The 16,717-nt window shown below is 50.9% G+C and overlaps 1 protein-coding gene across 1 annotated transcript; it reads left to right on the forward strand.

Moving 5' to 3' along the window:
• Window positions 1-15,093, forward strand: SLC38A7 (solute carrier family 38 member 7). The gene is made up of 11 exons (XM_084644816.1): window positions 1-118; window positions 4,254-4,735; window positions 4,945-5,143; window positions 5,556-5,700; window positions 6,579-6,677; window positions 9,031-9,088; window positions 10,128-10,242; window positions 10,591-10,738; window positions 11,154-11,353; window positions 12,956-13,010; window positions 13,161-15,093. The coding sequence occupies exons 2-11, from the start codon at window positions 4,469-4,471 to the stop codon at window positions 13,261-13,263; spliced, it is 1,389 nt and encodes a 462-aa protein (XP_084500942.1). The 5' UTR covers window positions 1-118; window positions 4,254-4,468; the 3' UTR covers window positions 13,264-15,093.
• Window positions 15,094-16,717: the final 1,624 nt, after the last annotated feature.

The raw sequence follows: 16,717 nt of genomic DNA on the forward strand, positions 1-16,717 counted from the left end.
CTGCTGCGCGCCGGGTGACGCCAGCTGGGTTGCACGTGGTGCGTAATCAGCTGCTTAAGGAGCCGGCGCTTAGAGGCAGGCGTGGGACCGTGGGAGGCTTTTTGTTCTCGTTCCGCAGGTATGAGTGAGGGGTGGAGGCTGTGTGATCCCGGGGGGCTTTGTGGCTGGGGGATCAATGAGCACAGGAGTCCCCCAATGGCCAGCAGAGAGGGGTTTGGTGCCGGTATGATAGAGCCCTCCTTTCCCTCCCCATTGCAGAGGTGGGTATCAAAACAGCATCCCTAGCCCACCCCTCCTTCCCTTCCCATCCCATCCCATCCCCTTGTAGGCATCGGTACAGGAGCCCTCGAGTCATCCCAGAGCGGGAGGAGGCCACTACATAACAGACTCTGTAGCAGCTATATGATCCTCGTTTCCCTTTCGGTGCTGAAATAGGGCCCTGGAAACCCACCACCGCCACCCATACACCTACACGTGTCTGTGGCTGCACCCTTGTGACACGTCTGCTGCCAAGGATGCTGCTGCAGGGCCTATGGGGGAGCTGCTTGCTGCAGACATTGGACCTTAACCCTCTTGGTGCACACCATAAAATGAGGATTACTGTTCCCTTTGAGGTGCTTGGTGCAGGCTCTGTGTTTGCCCTTCCCCATTCTTTTGTCCCCATTTCCTATGCTAGTGGGTCTGCTCTTTTTTCAGGCTGGTGTGCGAAAGGTGGGTTGTTTTTTGCCTGGCTGGAATTCTCCTGCTGCATGTGGCCTGGCTGTGCTGTGACTGAGGGTCAGCAGTGGCAGAGGGTAGGACATAGAGCAAAGAGTCTTTCTCCTGGTTATAGTGTCCCTGCTGTCAGCAGATTTCAGGGTTAAACTGCCCACAAGGAAGCTCTGCAGTGGAAGCAAGGGGTTAAAAGTTTCTGTGGGCAGTGTAGCTCTTCCAGAGGGATTCATAGGAATCATTCATTGAACTAGACTGCTAGTCACAGAAGTGTGATCCTCCTGGCTGTAAGCAGAGACAGATGCCACCTGCTTTCATAGGAAGGGCTGAACCCCTCTATTACACCTGATGGACTGTGCCATGCTATTTGAGGGTTTAGTGTGAAGTAAGTTGGGAATGGAGATCATTTCTTCCTGACATTATGACATTTGCTGCCAGCATGGATACTGCAGTATGCAAGGCAAGGGAATCTGCTCTGCTAGTTCAGCTCACTGGAAACCCTCTTTCCTGCACCTTGCAACCATGACTATTCCAATAACTGGAACCAGGCCCTAGGGGGCAACTTCATCCAGACCCTAGATGGCAATCCATTTTATACCCATAAATGTTAACTGATAACCCTTATTACTACTTCCTGGTTACCCTACAAGTGTGGTTCTTGTCCAGGTATGTATCTAGTTTAATAAACTTTAGAGAAAAATATCTATCTCAGTGCTGTCCTGTACATGTGAGTTCCACTGGTTAACTACATAGTGGGTTAGAAGTTTTTTATTAATTTGGATATGTCTGCCCTCAGCTGGCTTTCGCCCTGGAAGGGTGACTTGCTCTGTAATTACACAGAGGTGTTTGAAGTCAATCTCAGGGCTGTGCGAGGAGATGCTGTTCTCAACCTGCTGCTCAAAAGTGCTCCACACTGTATGTAGTGTTTGAAGACATCCACTTCTTAACAAAGAAAACAATGGGGAGGTCATAAAGATCAACTCATACCTTCCCCCATGTGTATCTGCTCCTCAGGCTCCTCTCCCAAGAATGCTCATCCCACACCCAGGATCCTCTTTCTCCATAGAACCCTTCCCAACTCACTTATGTGGATCTAACAAGGCACCTGACTCAGTACTTAACTGCTTCCCCAAGGGTAGTTTATTTTACTAATGCTTGGGTCTTAGTTGATGATCTCCTGATAGGGCAAACTCCAGTCTGCTCCTCATTCCTGTCTGCATGTTCCCTGCTTCCTGATCGGCACTAAAATGAGCTGAATAAATATACTGTGGAGCTGTGAATTGCACCAATTGGTGTCATTACTGTTTTGTGGTGGAAGGAGGGAAGTATCTCTTGCCTCATACTATAAGGGTTAATCCAGTAACCGTGCACAGTGGGGCCGATGAAGGATAGTATAAAGGCCCTCATTGCCGGGTAAGGGAGGAAAAATGCGGTCTAACTCCTAATTCAAGCTGCTCCTCTGCATATGACCAGTTTGTAATTAATGTAGCTCAATTGTAAACAGAACTTTGGAGACAAAGCAATCAGTGCAGACATGTGAGTAATACTTCTGTGATTCAAAGTAACCTGGGTTTGTGCCCTTTTCGTAAAAAGGGAGCCTTTTCCCCTCTTGATTTTTTTTTCTTTCCTGCTTTTTAACCCTTGGGGAGTTTTAATTTTTGTTTTCCTTGTTGTTTTTGCTGGAGAGATCTTTGAAGGACCTACAGCAAGAGAGTGGGAGCTTTCTCAACCTATGATTCAGGGGTTAGAGAAGTTGCATCTTGAAGAAAGATGTCTTTCCTCCCAACTGTGTGTTGGGCATTTGACTTAGTGGTATTCGCGAAACCCAAAAGATTTTAAACAGTCTAAATAAAAATCACTTCCTCTTCCAATGAATCAAGTTTTACTTCCTTGGTACTTATAGTGGACAAGTTCTTCATAGAATCTTCCAAGAGAAATGGAAAACAAGATCTGCATTTCTAATGGCAAAAGAGGCCTTTGAGGTCTCCTTTCTTCATCACACAGAAGCAAACAAGGGCATAATCTCTGTTTATTATTGTGAACTGTAGCACCTAGGAGCCCTAGAGGTGAACTCAGGCCCCTTCTATGCTGGGTGCTGTACAAACACAGAACAAAAAGATGCTCCCTGCCCCAAAGAGCTTACAGTCTCATCTCTTGCCACTGCCTTCTGCATGTCCCCTTTAAGCACTGGCAATAGCTCTTAGTGTAAGGGGAGGATTTCATAGACTAGTGCATCTCTGAGCTTCAGAGCTGAGGATCTTACACAAAAGTTGGGATCCTCAGCCTAGCAGTGACTTGGCGGTGTATTTTTGTGATATGTGGAAAAGCCATAGATGATGCATTGGGGTGGGGGGGGAATGTGAAGTGAAGTCCCCCTCCAGATTTCTGCTTGGCCTGCCAGGGGTGCGGGAGAGAGGGGCTCCCTGCCACAAGGCAGGTTCGGCTCCTGTCCCTGGCAGCCAGGCCTAGGCACTTTTCATGCTGGCCACTCTGGGTCCCTGCTTTGTGCAGTCTGGCGGCTGCCTGAGAGAGCCTGGTGGGGTGGGGGGGCGGCCTGCCTCGCCCCTTCTGCTTCCCACCCAGGCCTGGCTGCTGGGGCCAGGGTCTGAGTGAGCCGGAAATGTGCCAACGGGGAGCTCCAGCTCGCTCTGTCCCTGTACCCAGCAGCCAGGCTCGGGCCGGCCAGGTGCACAGAGTCCGCTTCTGCCAGCATGAAAAATGGCTTCCTCCTGCTCCCTGCCTGGGCCTGGCTGCCAGGGAGAGCAGCCGAACGTGCCGTGGGAGAGGCTCAGCGGGAGAAGGACAGACCTCCCCGCCACCCCCCGCAGGTAACTCTGGTGGGGCGGGGAGACCGCAGCAGCCCTGGGAGGTTGATGAGCAGAGGAGACACGTGGGGCGTTCTGAGGTGCTCCCTCCGCTTGGTTCTGTGCTTCTGTCATTCCAACTGGCAGCTGTTCAACCCTTGCCCTGAACGTCCTCCCAAAGGAGGACAAGGTCTTTTGCTGCGTTAGCAGAAATGTGGGTTGGAAATAGGGAAGTTGGCTCTGTGTGAGCGTGTGTTTGAATGAATTTTAGTGACCAGGCACCAGCGTCACAGCCTTGTGGCTTGAAGCTCTCTCGAGCGACATGACCGGTGCAGCAGAGACAATGCTTCCTCCATGCACCGGCTCACCATTGTGCCTCCCCTCTGCCCTAGAGGGGCCAATTGTACGGAGACCGAGAGGAGCTTTCTTTCTGTCCATCCAACCCCTGGGTCTGTCAGCTGAGACAAAGATGACCGGTGGTGGTGGCATGCAAAAATCCTTATCGCTGGTGATGATAGAGCTGGGCCATCTCACTCAGGCAGCAGAGGCTCCAGCTGTAAGAACCGGAGGTCCCAGATTGGGTTCCCACCCAGGATGCAGTGTCCTGTTTAAATGAGAGGTTAAGTTTTGCAGCAGCTGTTAGAGCACAAGAGGAGTGTTGGTCCAGCAAGCCAGCTGTGTCTAGCGTGATTTTCATATGCACTTGATGGTGATGCTCTGCTTCTGCTCCTCTTCTAGGTGCAGTAAAGTAGCCTGAACTCTGTGCCTGGGGACCCCGGACAAGGCCACCTGTCCCTGTAGCAGGAAAATGGGTCTGCCCGCTTTGTGACCCTTGGGAGGCTGGGGCCGGATGGAGTCGATGTGGGCTGGTGTTTCCGTTGCCTGCAGTCATGGCCTGGTGATGAGGCACTAGGGAGACACAGAGAGCGGTCAGCGCACTGCCAGCCGGGGAAATGGCCCAGCACAATGTGGGGATCAACAGCGAGTACGGAGACTGGGACTGGAGCGCAGATGCCGGGGAGCGGGCCAGGCTGCTGCAGAGCCCCAATGTGGAGACTGGGCCGAAGAGCGACGAGGGGCAGAGACCAGGAGTGGGAACCACCTCCGCCCTCGGGGCCGTTTTCATTGTGGTGAACGCTGCCCTCGGGGCTGGGCTGCTCAACTTCCCTGCAGCCTTCAGCATGGCGGGTGGCGTGGCTGCAGGGATCGCGCTGCAGATGGTGAGCCAGACAGGCGTGGAGGAGGGGGTATGGGTGCGTGAGGTCCCCTGCAGGAGACCACAGAGGATCATGGAGGAGACATCCTAGCAAATGATCCCACTCACTTCTCCAGAGCCAGGTGGTAGGCCCCTGGCTCAGTGTATCTGTCTGGGTGGGATGGGCCATTGGCTTGAGGCCCCAGAGCTCTGACCACCCTGCTCTGCCCACAGTCCCTGCTGGTGTTCATTATCGGAGGGCTGGTGATCCTGGCTTACTGCTCGCGGGCCAGCAACGAGCGCACGTACCAGGAAGTGGTGTGGGCTGTGTGCGGCAAGGTCCCTGGCGTGCTCTGCGAGGTCGCCATCGCCATCTACACCTTTGGCACCTGCATCGCCTTCCTCATCATCATCGGGGACCAGCAGGACAAGAGTGAGTGCTCATGGCTGCCCCAGCCCTGGGCCCGCACCCTGAGAGGGAGGGGAGGGTGTGGAGCAGAGGGGAGCCTGCTTCTCTGCAGGTGATGGGCAGTTTCCATGCCCCATCCTGGCAGCCTGTGCTGGGCTCTGCAGCCCTGAGAAGCCAGGTTGAGGGGATGCCCTGAATGACTGCCACACAGAGCTGCAGTCTGTCGGGTTCCTTTTACCAGACCCTGCAGCGTCCCAGGGCTGAACTGCCAGGCTGGAGCCCCTGAGCTCCCTGCCCCTGATTCAGAGCAGCTTCCATTCCTCTTCCTCCTCCCCATGTTCCCTGGCCAAGGTTTGAGATCTGCCCTCTAGCGAGAAGTTGGCATTGGGCTTGGCTGTGCCCTGACCACACTGTTCTACCTTTGTCTCCTTATCAGTCATTGCTGCACTGGTGAAGGATCCCCAGGGGGCAGATGGTAGCCACTGGTACGCGGACCGCAAGTTCACCATCAGCATCACGGCCTTCTTCCTAATCCTGCCCCTCTCCATCCCAAAGGAGATTGGCTTCCAGAAATACGCCAGGTGGGTGGCTGGGAAAAGCTGAACCGAGAACTGTGGGTGGGAGGATGCTAAAGGGACAGGCAGGCAATTGGGCCTGATCAGAGTGTTCCATCGTGTTCTAAGATGGCTGCAGAGCCCAATGAGTAGGGCACTGGACTGGGATCAAGGAGACCAGGGTTCTAGTCCCAATAAACTGTGACTGTGGGCATGTCCCATCACTGCTTTTTGCCTCAGTTTCCCCACCTGTAACATGAGGTGTAAAGTGCTTTCAGGTCCTCGTATGAAAAGCATTGTGATATATTGCCCCAGAGAAGTAATTGTACAAGTGCCCCTTTCGCCAGCTCTTCCATACCAAGCCGTAATAGGAGACTGGGGTGGCGGGAGTGGGTTCCCTGGGTGTCTGGTTTCTCCCTGGGGACAGTGAAGACGGTCCCATAGGTAAGCAGGTATCATATGTCTCTGCTAACACTTTCCTTTGCATATCACGCTGTCCCCAGAGCTAGCAGTGGGAGCACTGGTGTATACGAGCATCTGCTGCTTTAACCACCAGGTCCTCTAATTGCTTGGAGCAGGGCTAGACAACAGGAGATGTTCTGGTTAGAAAATCAGTGGCCATTGGTGGCTGGCTTATCCTAAGGCTACCACTGGAGGAGCTGGATTGATGGTAGCAGTGGTGGGAGATTGGAAGGAGCCAGGCTCATGGAGAGAGAACTGGGTGGGGTGGAGTGGGATATCACAGCTGGGTCCCCTGAGAGAACTGGTGGGAATGTACCGGGGAAAGGGAAGATGTCTTTGTCCAGGCTCACCAGATTCTCCCCAGGGAGGCTCTGAACAAGGAGTAAGAGTGAGCAGAGGCAAGGGGAAGCATTGTCATCTGTCCAGTCTCTTCTTTCTTGCAGCTCCCTGAGCGTGATTGGCACCTGGTACGTCACCGCCGTTGTTGTCATCAAATACATCTGGCCTGACAAGGAGATCACCCCAGGGCACATCCCCACACGGTATGTGAGAGTGGCACCCATGCTTCAAAACCAGGCTGTGCCAAGTCACAAGTTAGATTAGGGAGATGAAGGGGTGGCCCTATATGGGAAATCCCCACCCTTCCTATCCCAGAGCAGTTGTTCTGTTTCTGATCAGCAGTGAAAGGGCTAATGATGCTGAAATGCAAACAGTCATAAATTCCCACTCTGAATGAGTTCCGTCTACATGTCTCCAAGAGCTGCTCTTTTGGTTTGGCTGCAGGCTCAGGCAGACAGCCCACCATTGGGGCTGCTTCTGGAGGGTTTGCTTTGCAACCAGATGGTTAAGAACATTTTTGAATTAAAACTTGTAAATTAATATATTTTAATTGAAGCTTCTTATTTCAATCCCCAAAGGGGAAATTAAATCCACTTTCATAATGTGTGTAAACGCTGACTCATGCCAGCCAGGTGCCTTCTCTGTCCCACTGTTATACAGGATGGGAGAGAGCACTTGATTAGTTCCCTGTGGGTCTTCCAGTGCAGTTTTGTCCTGGAAGATTGTACGATCCTTGAGGCAGGGACTGTGTCCATCGCTGATTTGTACAGCACAGAGCGCATTGTTGGTTCTTAAATGACAGTCTGAAGAAACGTCTGGTACATCAGACAAGCACTGGCCTTGGGTGCCACCAACTATCTGTCCCTGTTATTGCTGCTGGCTTGCTTGTATTCCCCCACTTGAAATCCAGCACAATCTTTAGCAGTCTGTATTCTAGTTGGGCGATGAATACTTGAACTGGGAAGATGGGCTCTTAGCTGTTATACCCTGGTTCTTGGTCTGACAGCTTTCAAGGCAAGAGGCTAATGAGAATAATGTGGGTTTTTGGTTTTGTTTTTTAAAGTCTGGTATCTTATGAGCCATCAGGGCGAGACAGAGGTGCTGTATGTTACGGAGAAGCTGGGATTTCCTAATGGTTAGAGAGGAAACCTTAAAATGGTCACTCGGAACAGGGAAAAATATAGGGTGTTTTCCAGGCAGGTCAGGTTTGAATATCTTGGCAATGGACAAAATACCCAACAAGTCTCTTCTATAGTTATTAATCTTATACAACAAATAACATCAAATATCAATAATAAAGGAAAACAATGGAAGTATAGTATCAGAGGGGGAGCCGTGTTAATCTGCATCCACAAAAACAACAAGGAGTCTGGTGGCACCTTAAAGACTGACAGATTTATTTCGGCATAAGCTTTCATGGGTAAAAAACCCACTTCTTCAGATGCATGGAGTGAAAATTACAGATACAGGTATAAATATAAAAGGAGGACTTGTGGCACCTTAGACTAACAAATTTATTTGAGCATAAGCTTTTGTGAACTACAGCTCACTTCATCGGATAAATATACTGGTATAAAGGTATAAATATATGGGCACATGAAGTACAATCCATTTGGCTAAAATGAAATGAATTATATTGTGCTGTACGGGGAAGCAAAGGCTGTTGGCCTTTGTTAAATTTATCTGTAGATACAAAGTGGTGTATTTTATGGCCCATTCATGGGAGAGCAAGAGATTCGGTTCACCAGTCTCCAGTAGTGTTTCAAATTAGGTCCTCTTCTCTGCTAATGGGTCACTAGATGGCACTCTGTTCTTTTGCGTCAACGTCCTGGCATTGTGTTAGAGCACTGTGCCATCTTATGGATGAGACCTAAAACTGAGGCCTTGATCACTTGTTGCCGTTTCAAAAATTCCCTCTTTGCAAGTGTCCTAGCCAATTGCAGCTTGGGTGATTAAATTCTGTCCACCTTGCCCTTGAGTATTCCCCTTTGTACGTGTGCCTCAAAAGAAGGCCTCACTATCGTTTTTATGTTGGTCAAATAATTTTTCTTATGCAGCATTGCGCCCACCATCCATACTGTGGTCAAACAGATTTTTAGATCTAGCCTGATAACCTAATCTCCCTTAAATTTGCTTAGTACCTTATAGAGAATTTTCAGAACAAACTAAACAGGGCTGAAGAGGGAAACACAGGCCAAGATTTTCAGCAGTGGCTGGTGACTTTCCAAGTGCCTCCGTTTCGGGGGTGCCTCACTTACGGTGACTTTTAGAAGAACCTGATTTTTGAGAGGGTGGATGCTCAGCACTTTGGGAAAATCCAGGCCCTTTAAGGTGTCCAGCGGGGCACCTCAAAAATCACTAGTGCCCTTTGACAATATCGACCACTGCATGTGCAGGGAAGCCTCCAGTCACTGTGCAGAACTGCAGTGAAATGAGCATACTCTGGTGTACCCTGCAAATGCCCTCTGGAGGGCGACTGTACGTGTGCTGTTTGTTTAACCCAAGTATCTGCGCCAGCAGCTAGATCTGAACTGGTTGTGATTTCCCTCTCCACAGCCCCTCCTCCTGGATGGCCGTGTTCAATGCCATGCCCACCATCTGCTTCGGATTCCAGGTACGGCTGCTCCCAGGAAGACCTGGGACGATGGAGATCTAAGACAAGTTAGGAGCAGGAAATGTCCATCTAATTTGCTGCCCCTCTTTTGGATTAGTTTAGGTCCCCCCGCCCCCCACACCTCCTTTAATTTAATACCAAGGCTCCTACTGCCCCTGTTGGGGCCTCAGACTGATGTGAGATAAAGCCCTAAAGTGAAGGACGCAAGCAAAACAACAGTGTCTTAAAATGACTATTGAAGCTGAGGACAGAGATGACCAGTTGTGTTCTACTTAGACCCTTTTTTAAGGTCAGAGCTGGCTTGTACCCTGCAAGACCTTGTCAAGTGTTGTGTCCAGTCTAGTTCTAACTGGCCCAAGTAACAGGATTTCCACCACTTCCTTGGGAGATAGTTTCCCCAGCCAGAGAGAGAGATCTCGCGCTCAGAGTGTTTTTCTCTGGGAATTCATCCTGGGAGTCCCTTTAATTTCACTTCAGTACTCCAAACTATGCCCCTGCCTCAGGCTGAATAACACTCCTGAGCGTTCACACCCGTCCAGTGTTTGCAGATTGTTATTCTGGCGCTTAGCCAGGCCCTCTATATTAGCTCTTCCCCTTTCCTCCTCCATCAATCCCCTGCCCTGCCCCCTGGCCTGTTTTCATTGCCCCTGTGGCTGGGCACTGGCATCCATCGGGCTGAGTAGGGAGAGGGACGCTTTTGCCATCCATGACGTTTCCCGTCACGTCAGTTTCATGGCCAAGTGTTTCCCTGCCAGCACACGGCCTGGCTTTGTGCTGGACAGACCTGAGGCGGGTAAATTTTGACTGAACCCAAGGAACAGCTGGGAGGTGGGCTCCCCTTGTCCAGAAACAAATCCAGTTGTCTCTTAACTTGGTTACGGTCCCTGCTTCGGTCGCCTTCCCTGGTAATACGTTCCAGTGTGTGGAGGGGCTGCCTGCCTTTGTGACCCCTTCCTCTCCCGTGATAAGGCTGGTGTCGATGGAGCACAGAGCGCCGGGCCCAGCAGCCCCTTGCATGCTCTCTTTCTGTCTCTGGCAGTGCCATGTGAGCAGTGTGCCCGTCTTCAACAGTATGAAGCGGCCCGAGGTGAAGCCATGGGGAGCAGTGGTGACGGCAGCCATGGTTATCGCTCTTTTTGTCTACGCAGGGACAGGTAGGAGCAAGGCCCTTGTTCTCCGGCCTTCCCACAGGGCCCAGCCACTGCTGCCACAGCACATTCTCCTGAAAGACTTTGGTTGGGGAAGCTGTGAGCGTCCCCTTGGAGAAACTGCGCACATTACTGCGTGAGAGACCCCAGGACTGGAATAGCTGTAAACTCTCCCGCAGCCACCGCGGCCGAAGAGCTGCTGTCAGCTGTGTGCATTCAGCACTCAGACCCCGGATCCAGCTAGAGCATGGGCCCCAGGGACAAACCCGGCCACCTCCTTCATCCAAATCCCTGTGCCCCATCCTTCCCCTAGCCCCTGCTGGCATCCTCCCCTGGCTATCTGTTCCCCTCCAGGGATCTGCGGGTTCCTGACATTTGGCGCAAGCGTGGACCAGGATGTGCTGCTGTCCTACCCCTCCAACGACGTCCCTGTTGCCATTGCACGGGCCTTCATCATCGTCTGCGTGCTGACGTCCTATCCCATCCTGCACTTCTGCGGCAGGTGAGAGGTGCGGGAGGTGGCCAGGAGTGGCAGAAGTGCCCTAAAAGTGTGGGGTGGGGCATAGGCACTCAAACTGTGGCCCCCTGCTTGCTCCCTGCCCCCCTGTTGCTCATCCTTACTATTGGTAAAAAATGGGGGGGCACGGTCCCCTAGCCTCCCCTGTTCCAGCACCCCCTGGAGGTGGCTTGTGGGGCGCTCCAGACTAAATGGGATTGGTTCTTCCCTGTGTTGCCATGGTGCCTTCAAGGGGCAGGCCAGGCTGTGCCCAGGCTACAAGAGATGCTGCTGTTCTGAACGTATGTCCCTGGTAACCAATCAGTGGTGGGGGAGTCCCGAGACCTGGGATCTGATACATGAGGTCTGGGATCCCAGTAGGAAGCCCACCGATTCTCCTGTCTCTCTGCCTCCGGCGCAGGGCTGTGCTAGAGGGTCTCTGGCTACGCTACAAGGGGGAAACGGTGGAGGAAGATGTGGTGCGCGAGAGGCGCCGGCGTGTGTTCCAGACAGTCTGCTGGTTTCTCCTCACTCTCCTCCTGGCCTTGTTCATCCCAGATATCGGCAAAGTCATCTCTCTCATCGGGGGTCTGGCTGCCTGCTTCATCTTCGTCTTCCCGGGTACGGCCCCAACTTTCCGTGCGTTGGGATTACACGGTAGCCAATCAAAGCAGCCAGCATGTTAAACAATGAGCACTGGGTTTCATTGGGTTGCTGAATTAGGCCCTGGGGTCACACTTCACATGAATACTGGAAGTTTGTGCCAGGGGCCCGGTCTCCTACATATCTGTTCCCACTAGGAGATCGGTACAGGCTGTCTGGCTCCACATCTATCTCCATGGAGTGGGCGGGGATAAGAGGCAAGGGGAGGCTAAGCCTCCCCAAACAGGATGCAGTGCACCTCCCTTTGGAGGCCCGCCACCAAAAGGGCACCCGGGCCATGGCTCTGCCTTTGCTCCGCCCTGAGGCCCTGCTCCAGCTCGTCTCTTTCCCTCAAGGCCCCATCCTCGCTGCTCCTCTTCCTGCCCCCGCTCTGCCCTCTCCTCTGAAGCTCCCCTGCCCCGTGGCTCACGCCTTCCTCCCCGTGCGGGAGAGGCGTGGGCAGCTTGGGGGGAGGGGGGCCGAGTGGGGGCAGAGCAGGGGGCAAGGCCACAGTCCGGGTGCCGATGCCCTTCTAGGGAGCTTCAGGCGTTCATGCCCAGCCTCCCCAAATCCAGGAGTCACGTGCCCCCCCCCCCCCCACTACAGTATGTTGAGTGCCGCACAGCTCCTTTGAGCTGAGGTTCTGGGAAAAGATCACAGGAAGGATATGGCAATAAAACCAGTAAAACCAAAGTCTGGTGATCCTGAGTGAAAACAAAACATTATCCCCCCTCAAGGACAGGGAGACATCAAGGGCTGAATTCTCAGCAAAGGAGGTCCAAAGGCCGTTCGCACTGGCTTCCCCCTTCCCCGTCCCAAAAAATATGGCCCCAAATCATTAGAAGTAGCATAGAGGAAAGGGTTGGTCCTGTGCCCATGTGAAGTCAGCCATGTACCACACACTGCTGAGTCACTGTGGAGCCAGAGTTGTGATTGTGGGATCTAAATAGGGTGTGGGAGCAAGTTTGGCTGTCTGTGTCCTGAACTTAATATGCTTGCTGGGTGAGAAAGGTGTGGGGGGGCACTGAGTGTCCTTCATCCCCCCCCCAGCCTGGTTAGCAGGACACTTAGCATGCATTTCTAGAGAGGGTGGAACTCTTCCCTTCCTCGGTCCCCTTTGAGAAGGCAATAAAATGCAACATATTGGGACCAAGGGCATGGCCTGGTGGTACAGATTGATTGTGCTGTCTCCTGCCATGCAAGGGAATCCAGTTCTTTCTTATTCTGGACTCTTTCTTCTTGGGTCATCTATGCTCCCGGACAGGAGAAGCTGCATGCTGAAGGGGGGTGCAGAGGGAATTCCTCGATCCCTTTTAATTAATTAGCAGCACTGATAGGACAGCTCTTCACAGTCTGGCTGCTCCTCCCAGGCTGGGAGGGTGATGGTGATGGGTGTCTTATCTTCCCTCTATTTCACTACAACAAGTTAAGGAAAAACAAAGAGAGCTTGTCTCTCTCTCAAATTCCTGACTCCTCTGCCTTCTGGGTGTGGTGGTTTAATTCTCTACTCAGGAATCTTTTGACTGCTGATCACTATAATTATTCTGATGTTCAATGTTGTTTGCATTCCCTCCCTGCTAGGACTGTGCCTGATTCAAGCCAAACTTTCTGAAATCCAGGAAACCAGGTCAACCAGGTAAAAAAACAAATTTGCCTTCCATTTTTCTCTCCCTTTTCACAAGATGATTCAGACGTTGGTTCCCATTGGCAGGATTTAGCCATACACTGTATCAAGGTGGGTTCCCTTGCCTGACATTGCACACTGACCTGTCTTCTCGATTCACAGCTGGTGGGCTCTGGTCAGCTATGGGACATTTATGGTCACGCTTGGAGCCTTCATCTTTGGACAAACCACTGCCAATGCCATCTTTGTGGATCTGATGGCCTGACTCGTTCTACAGGACTGGTTTATGCTGCCCTCCTTAGAAGTAGCTTTTCCTTTGGGGCAGCCCAGGACTGAAGGAAAAATTTTGATTTGGCTTCTGAAGTTTCCAAAAGTTGGTTGGAGGGGAACATATTCCTCTCTTGCTGGGGAGTTTTGTTAGTCTGTTTCATTGGGAGAGTCCTACAGTGTTGTATGTTCATTGTCTAATGCACCATCAAGTCAGGGTTTTGTTTTAGCTTCTGGTTCCTAGGCCTTAGGAACTGCAGAGATCACTACAGAGAATTCAGACACTAACCCAATGGGCGTGCGCAGTGTAATGCCCTCCTGGAATGAGGTCATGACAGAAGCCTTTGTGCAGAATGCCTCTGGAGCCCCACACTGGAATTCCAGGCTGAATTCTTGTTACCCCTTTTTGGGGTAGAAATCTCTAAAGAAGTGTGTTTTTGGGATTCACAGCGCATAATAGGCAGTGGCCCCCCTTTGGGTAGGAGACCGGCTGGGAACCAGGAGACAATAGTACTTTGGGCTGAATTTTGTGTCTGACGAATCCTCTCTCCCAAACAATTTAAAGGACCTTAAACTGCCTGTTCTAATAATGAAATTACTGGTGAGATGTTTGTCGTATAAAGGGAACTGGTAACCTTGCCTTATGAACTTAGGAATAATTCATGTCCAGGTTTTTAGCTTCAGATGATAAAACCACAGGAAATTTTCCCAAAGAAACCATACTTGTATTGATGATCACCCCTTGTGGGAGGGGTGAGAGAGAGTGAACTCCATTCTTGCATGATGAGACCATTGTCTCTGTCATGGTAAGAGTAGCAGGGAAAGGTAAGGGAATAAAAAGCATTCCTTTCTTTAGCTTATATGATATCTAATACACTTGAGTGCAATTCCTTAATCATGGTTCTTGGAGAACTCTGGTAATTACATTCCTTTCTTTGTATTAGGCTATCAAGTTAGTTTCTATAGAAAAATTTCTGCCATATCTGTGTTTTGTGGGTTTTTTTGTTTTTTGTTTTTAAATGCTAGCCTCTCACATCTCTCTCGCTCTCTCATCTAGTCAGTCTTTTCTCACTTATGTCAACCAGGGGATTACTTAACCTGCCTCTGGATTACATTTTTACTGGAAGGTTCTGCTCATTGGCTATTTTGTAGTAATCACTTTTTTGCTTCTTTGTAATTGTGTGGAAACAGGGCCAGGGAAGAATCTAACAAAGCACATCTGTCCTGACATGCCACTGGGCACCAATAAAGCAGTGTAATGTTTACAAAACCGATGTTCCCCCTTCATGCATTTGGGGGCTTGATCGCTATTTAGTTAAGGTGCTATGACTCTGTAACAATTATTTATTGATTCTAGGGTTCAGAGTTTTCAAAGGCTCTTGTCATTTCAAATCCTGTTCTTCCAGGATGGATGTTTTTTCTGGACAGGGCTGATACCCTTAGGTTTAAAGGGACACCGTCAGGGTAAAAATCATAACTTAAAAAGCCCTCCCACGTGGCTTATATAAAACACCTACAATTATTAAAACTGAAAATTTCTGAATAGCCAAGAGTAAACTAACTATACTATTCACTGTTTGCATTTCTCTGGGCTTGGAGGAGGAGAAACAAGCTGGTCAGTCTCACTTTTTTGTTTCTAGTCAGTTTCACTTTGATGGCCTCAAGGGTTAGCACAGTATCTGGTTTGCAACCTCTGTAGAGGCGTAGTTAGATCTCAGTGGGCAAACTGTTCTCATTAGAATTTAAAAACTTTTCTGTTGGTCTGTTTTGTGAAATAAATAAAATAAAGCTGGCTTTGTTTTTTAACCATAAAACCTGATTTTACACAGGGGAAGGGTGCGTGCTTTTGTGTTGCACAGTATGGCTTTCTAGCTGCCTGCATTCCAGTTTGAAAAGCCTCAGCTCAGGCCAGGTCTACACCACAAAGGTTTGGTAGCAGAGCGGTGTCGTTTGGGGTGTGGAGAAACTGTCTCCCGAGCTGCCGCAGCTCTGCCAGCAGAAGCCCCGCTGGAGACCCAGCTGTGCCACCAGAAGAGGGCTCCTATCCGTACTGCTAATATTGTTCAGGGGGGCGGTGTTACTCTGGCTATATCTACACTTCAACCACTGCAGCCGCTCCGCTGTAGCACTTCAGCGTAGCCGCTCGCTGCAGCAATGGGAGGGGTTCTCCCCGTGCTGTCGTTTAATCCACCTCCCTGAAAAGTGGGAGCTAGTTCTTTCATTCGGCTTAGGTTGGTTCAAATACATCACACAGGAGTGACTTTTTCATATGCTCAAGCGACGTAGCTGGATCGACCTAATGTTTTAGTGTAGACTGGCCTAGGCTAGCAGAAAAACTCCTGCTGTCAGTATAAGGTGCGTCTCCTGGGGGGGCTCTGCCAGGGTAGCTATCTGGTACTGCCAAAACACACTCCGTTTCAGCCCAGTTTCCAGGGAACAGGTGCTCCTGTTGCTCAAGGCCACTGCAAATGAGCCCTGAGGCTCAGCAGAGAGTCCTAGGGTTAAATAGGGCCTTGAAGCTCCCTCTGTTCACTCTCAGCCCTAGAAGTGATACCTCTCGCTGAGGTGAGACAGGTAGGTGGGGCTGTACTAGGAGGTCTGCACTGCTCCTATGCGTGCTCTGCCATCAATCGCCAGAGTGGTGTCAATCTGGTACCTTCCATGAGTATTAATACATACTGATCCCAATAGTCCTCCACTCCTGGGCAAAATGTTTGTCCCCTAACACACCAGCTGGGAAGCCCCTGGGAATTTTGGGAGTCTACCCCTGCCTTCCCATGGTCTCAGCTAACCAGGGTTACTGGGTCCAGCTCAGTCATACAGAGCTGAGAACGGGGCCTGCTGATCATATGGCAGGCTTCATTGAGTTGTCCAGGGTATTAGGGTCGCTGGCCCTTCAGGACTCCAGAGCTGCTACAGGTAAAACCTTGCCTCAGTGGTACAATCAGGCTGGTCCCTTTAGCAAGTCAGCCCTGTGCCTGTTGGCTTACTGTTAGGAGAGCACAGGCCTGACCTCCAGGACTCCCTGCCTACCACATCTGGCATTCACCCTTACCAGCTGTGTGACCTAGAGCCAGTTCTTTTGGCTGATATTTTCCAAGCACCTGTGAGCATTTGTGCCCAAGTCCCGCAAACTCCTTGGACAGTCCCAACCTCAATTGCTCTCTGCCTCAGTTTCCCTACTTGTGAACTGGAAATAACTGCTTGTAAAGAGAGAGAATTGCTAGCTATTTCATTATAAGGGGAAAATGGTCCAACCCACTTTGTGGCTAATCCCTGGCTCTAAAAACAGACTAATTTCACCTCGATTCAGGGTGCTGCTGTGTGTGGTGATAACTCTGACCTTATCTTGACGCCCAGTCGCTAGGAAAGCAGGTTCTCACAGAAAAGCCCCACCTCCTCTCTTGCTCTGTTCCCTTTACTGCCATTGCCTAGAAGCTTAGCAGCAGTAC

This window comes from Lepidochelys olivacea (assembly GCF_965140295.1).
Source record: "Lepidochelys olivacea isolate rLepOli2 genome assembly, chromosome: 12".
Classification (NCBI taxonomy): domain Eukaryota; kingdom Metazoa; phylum Chordata; order Testudines; family Cheloniidae; genus Lepidochelys; species Lepidochelys olivacea.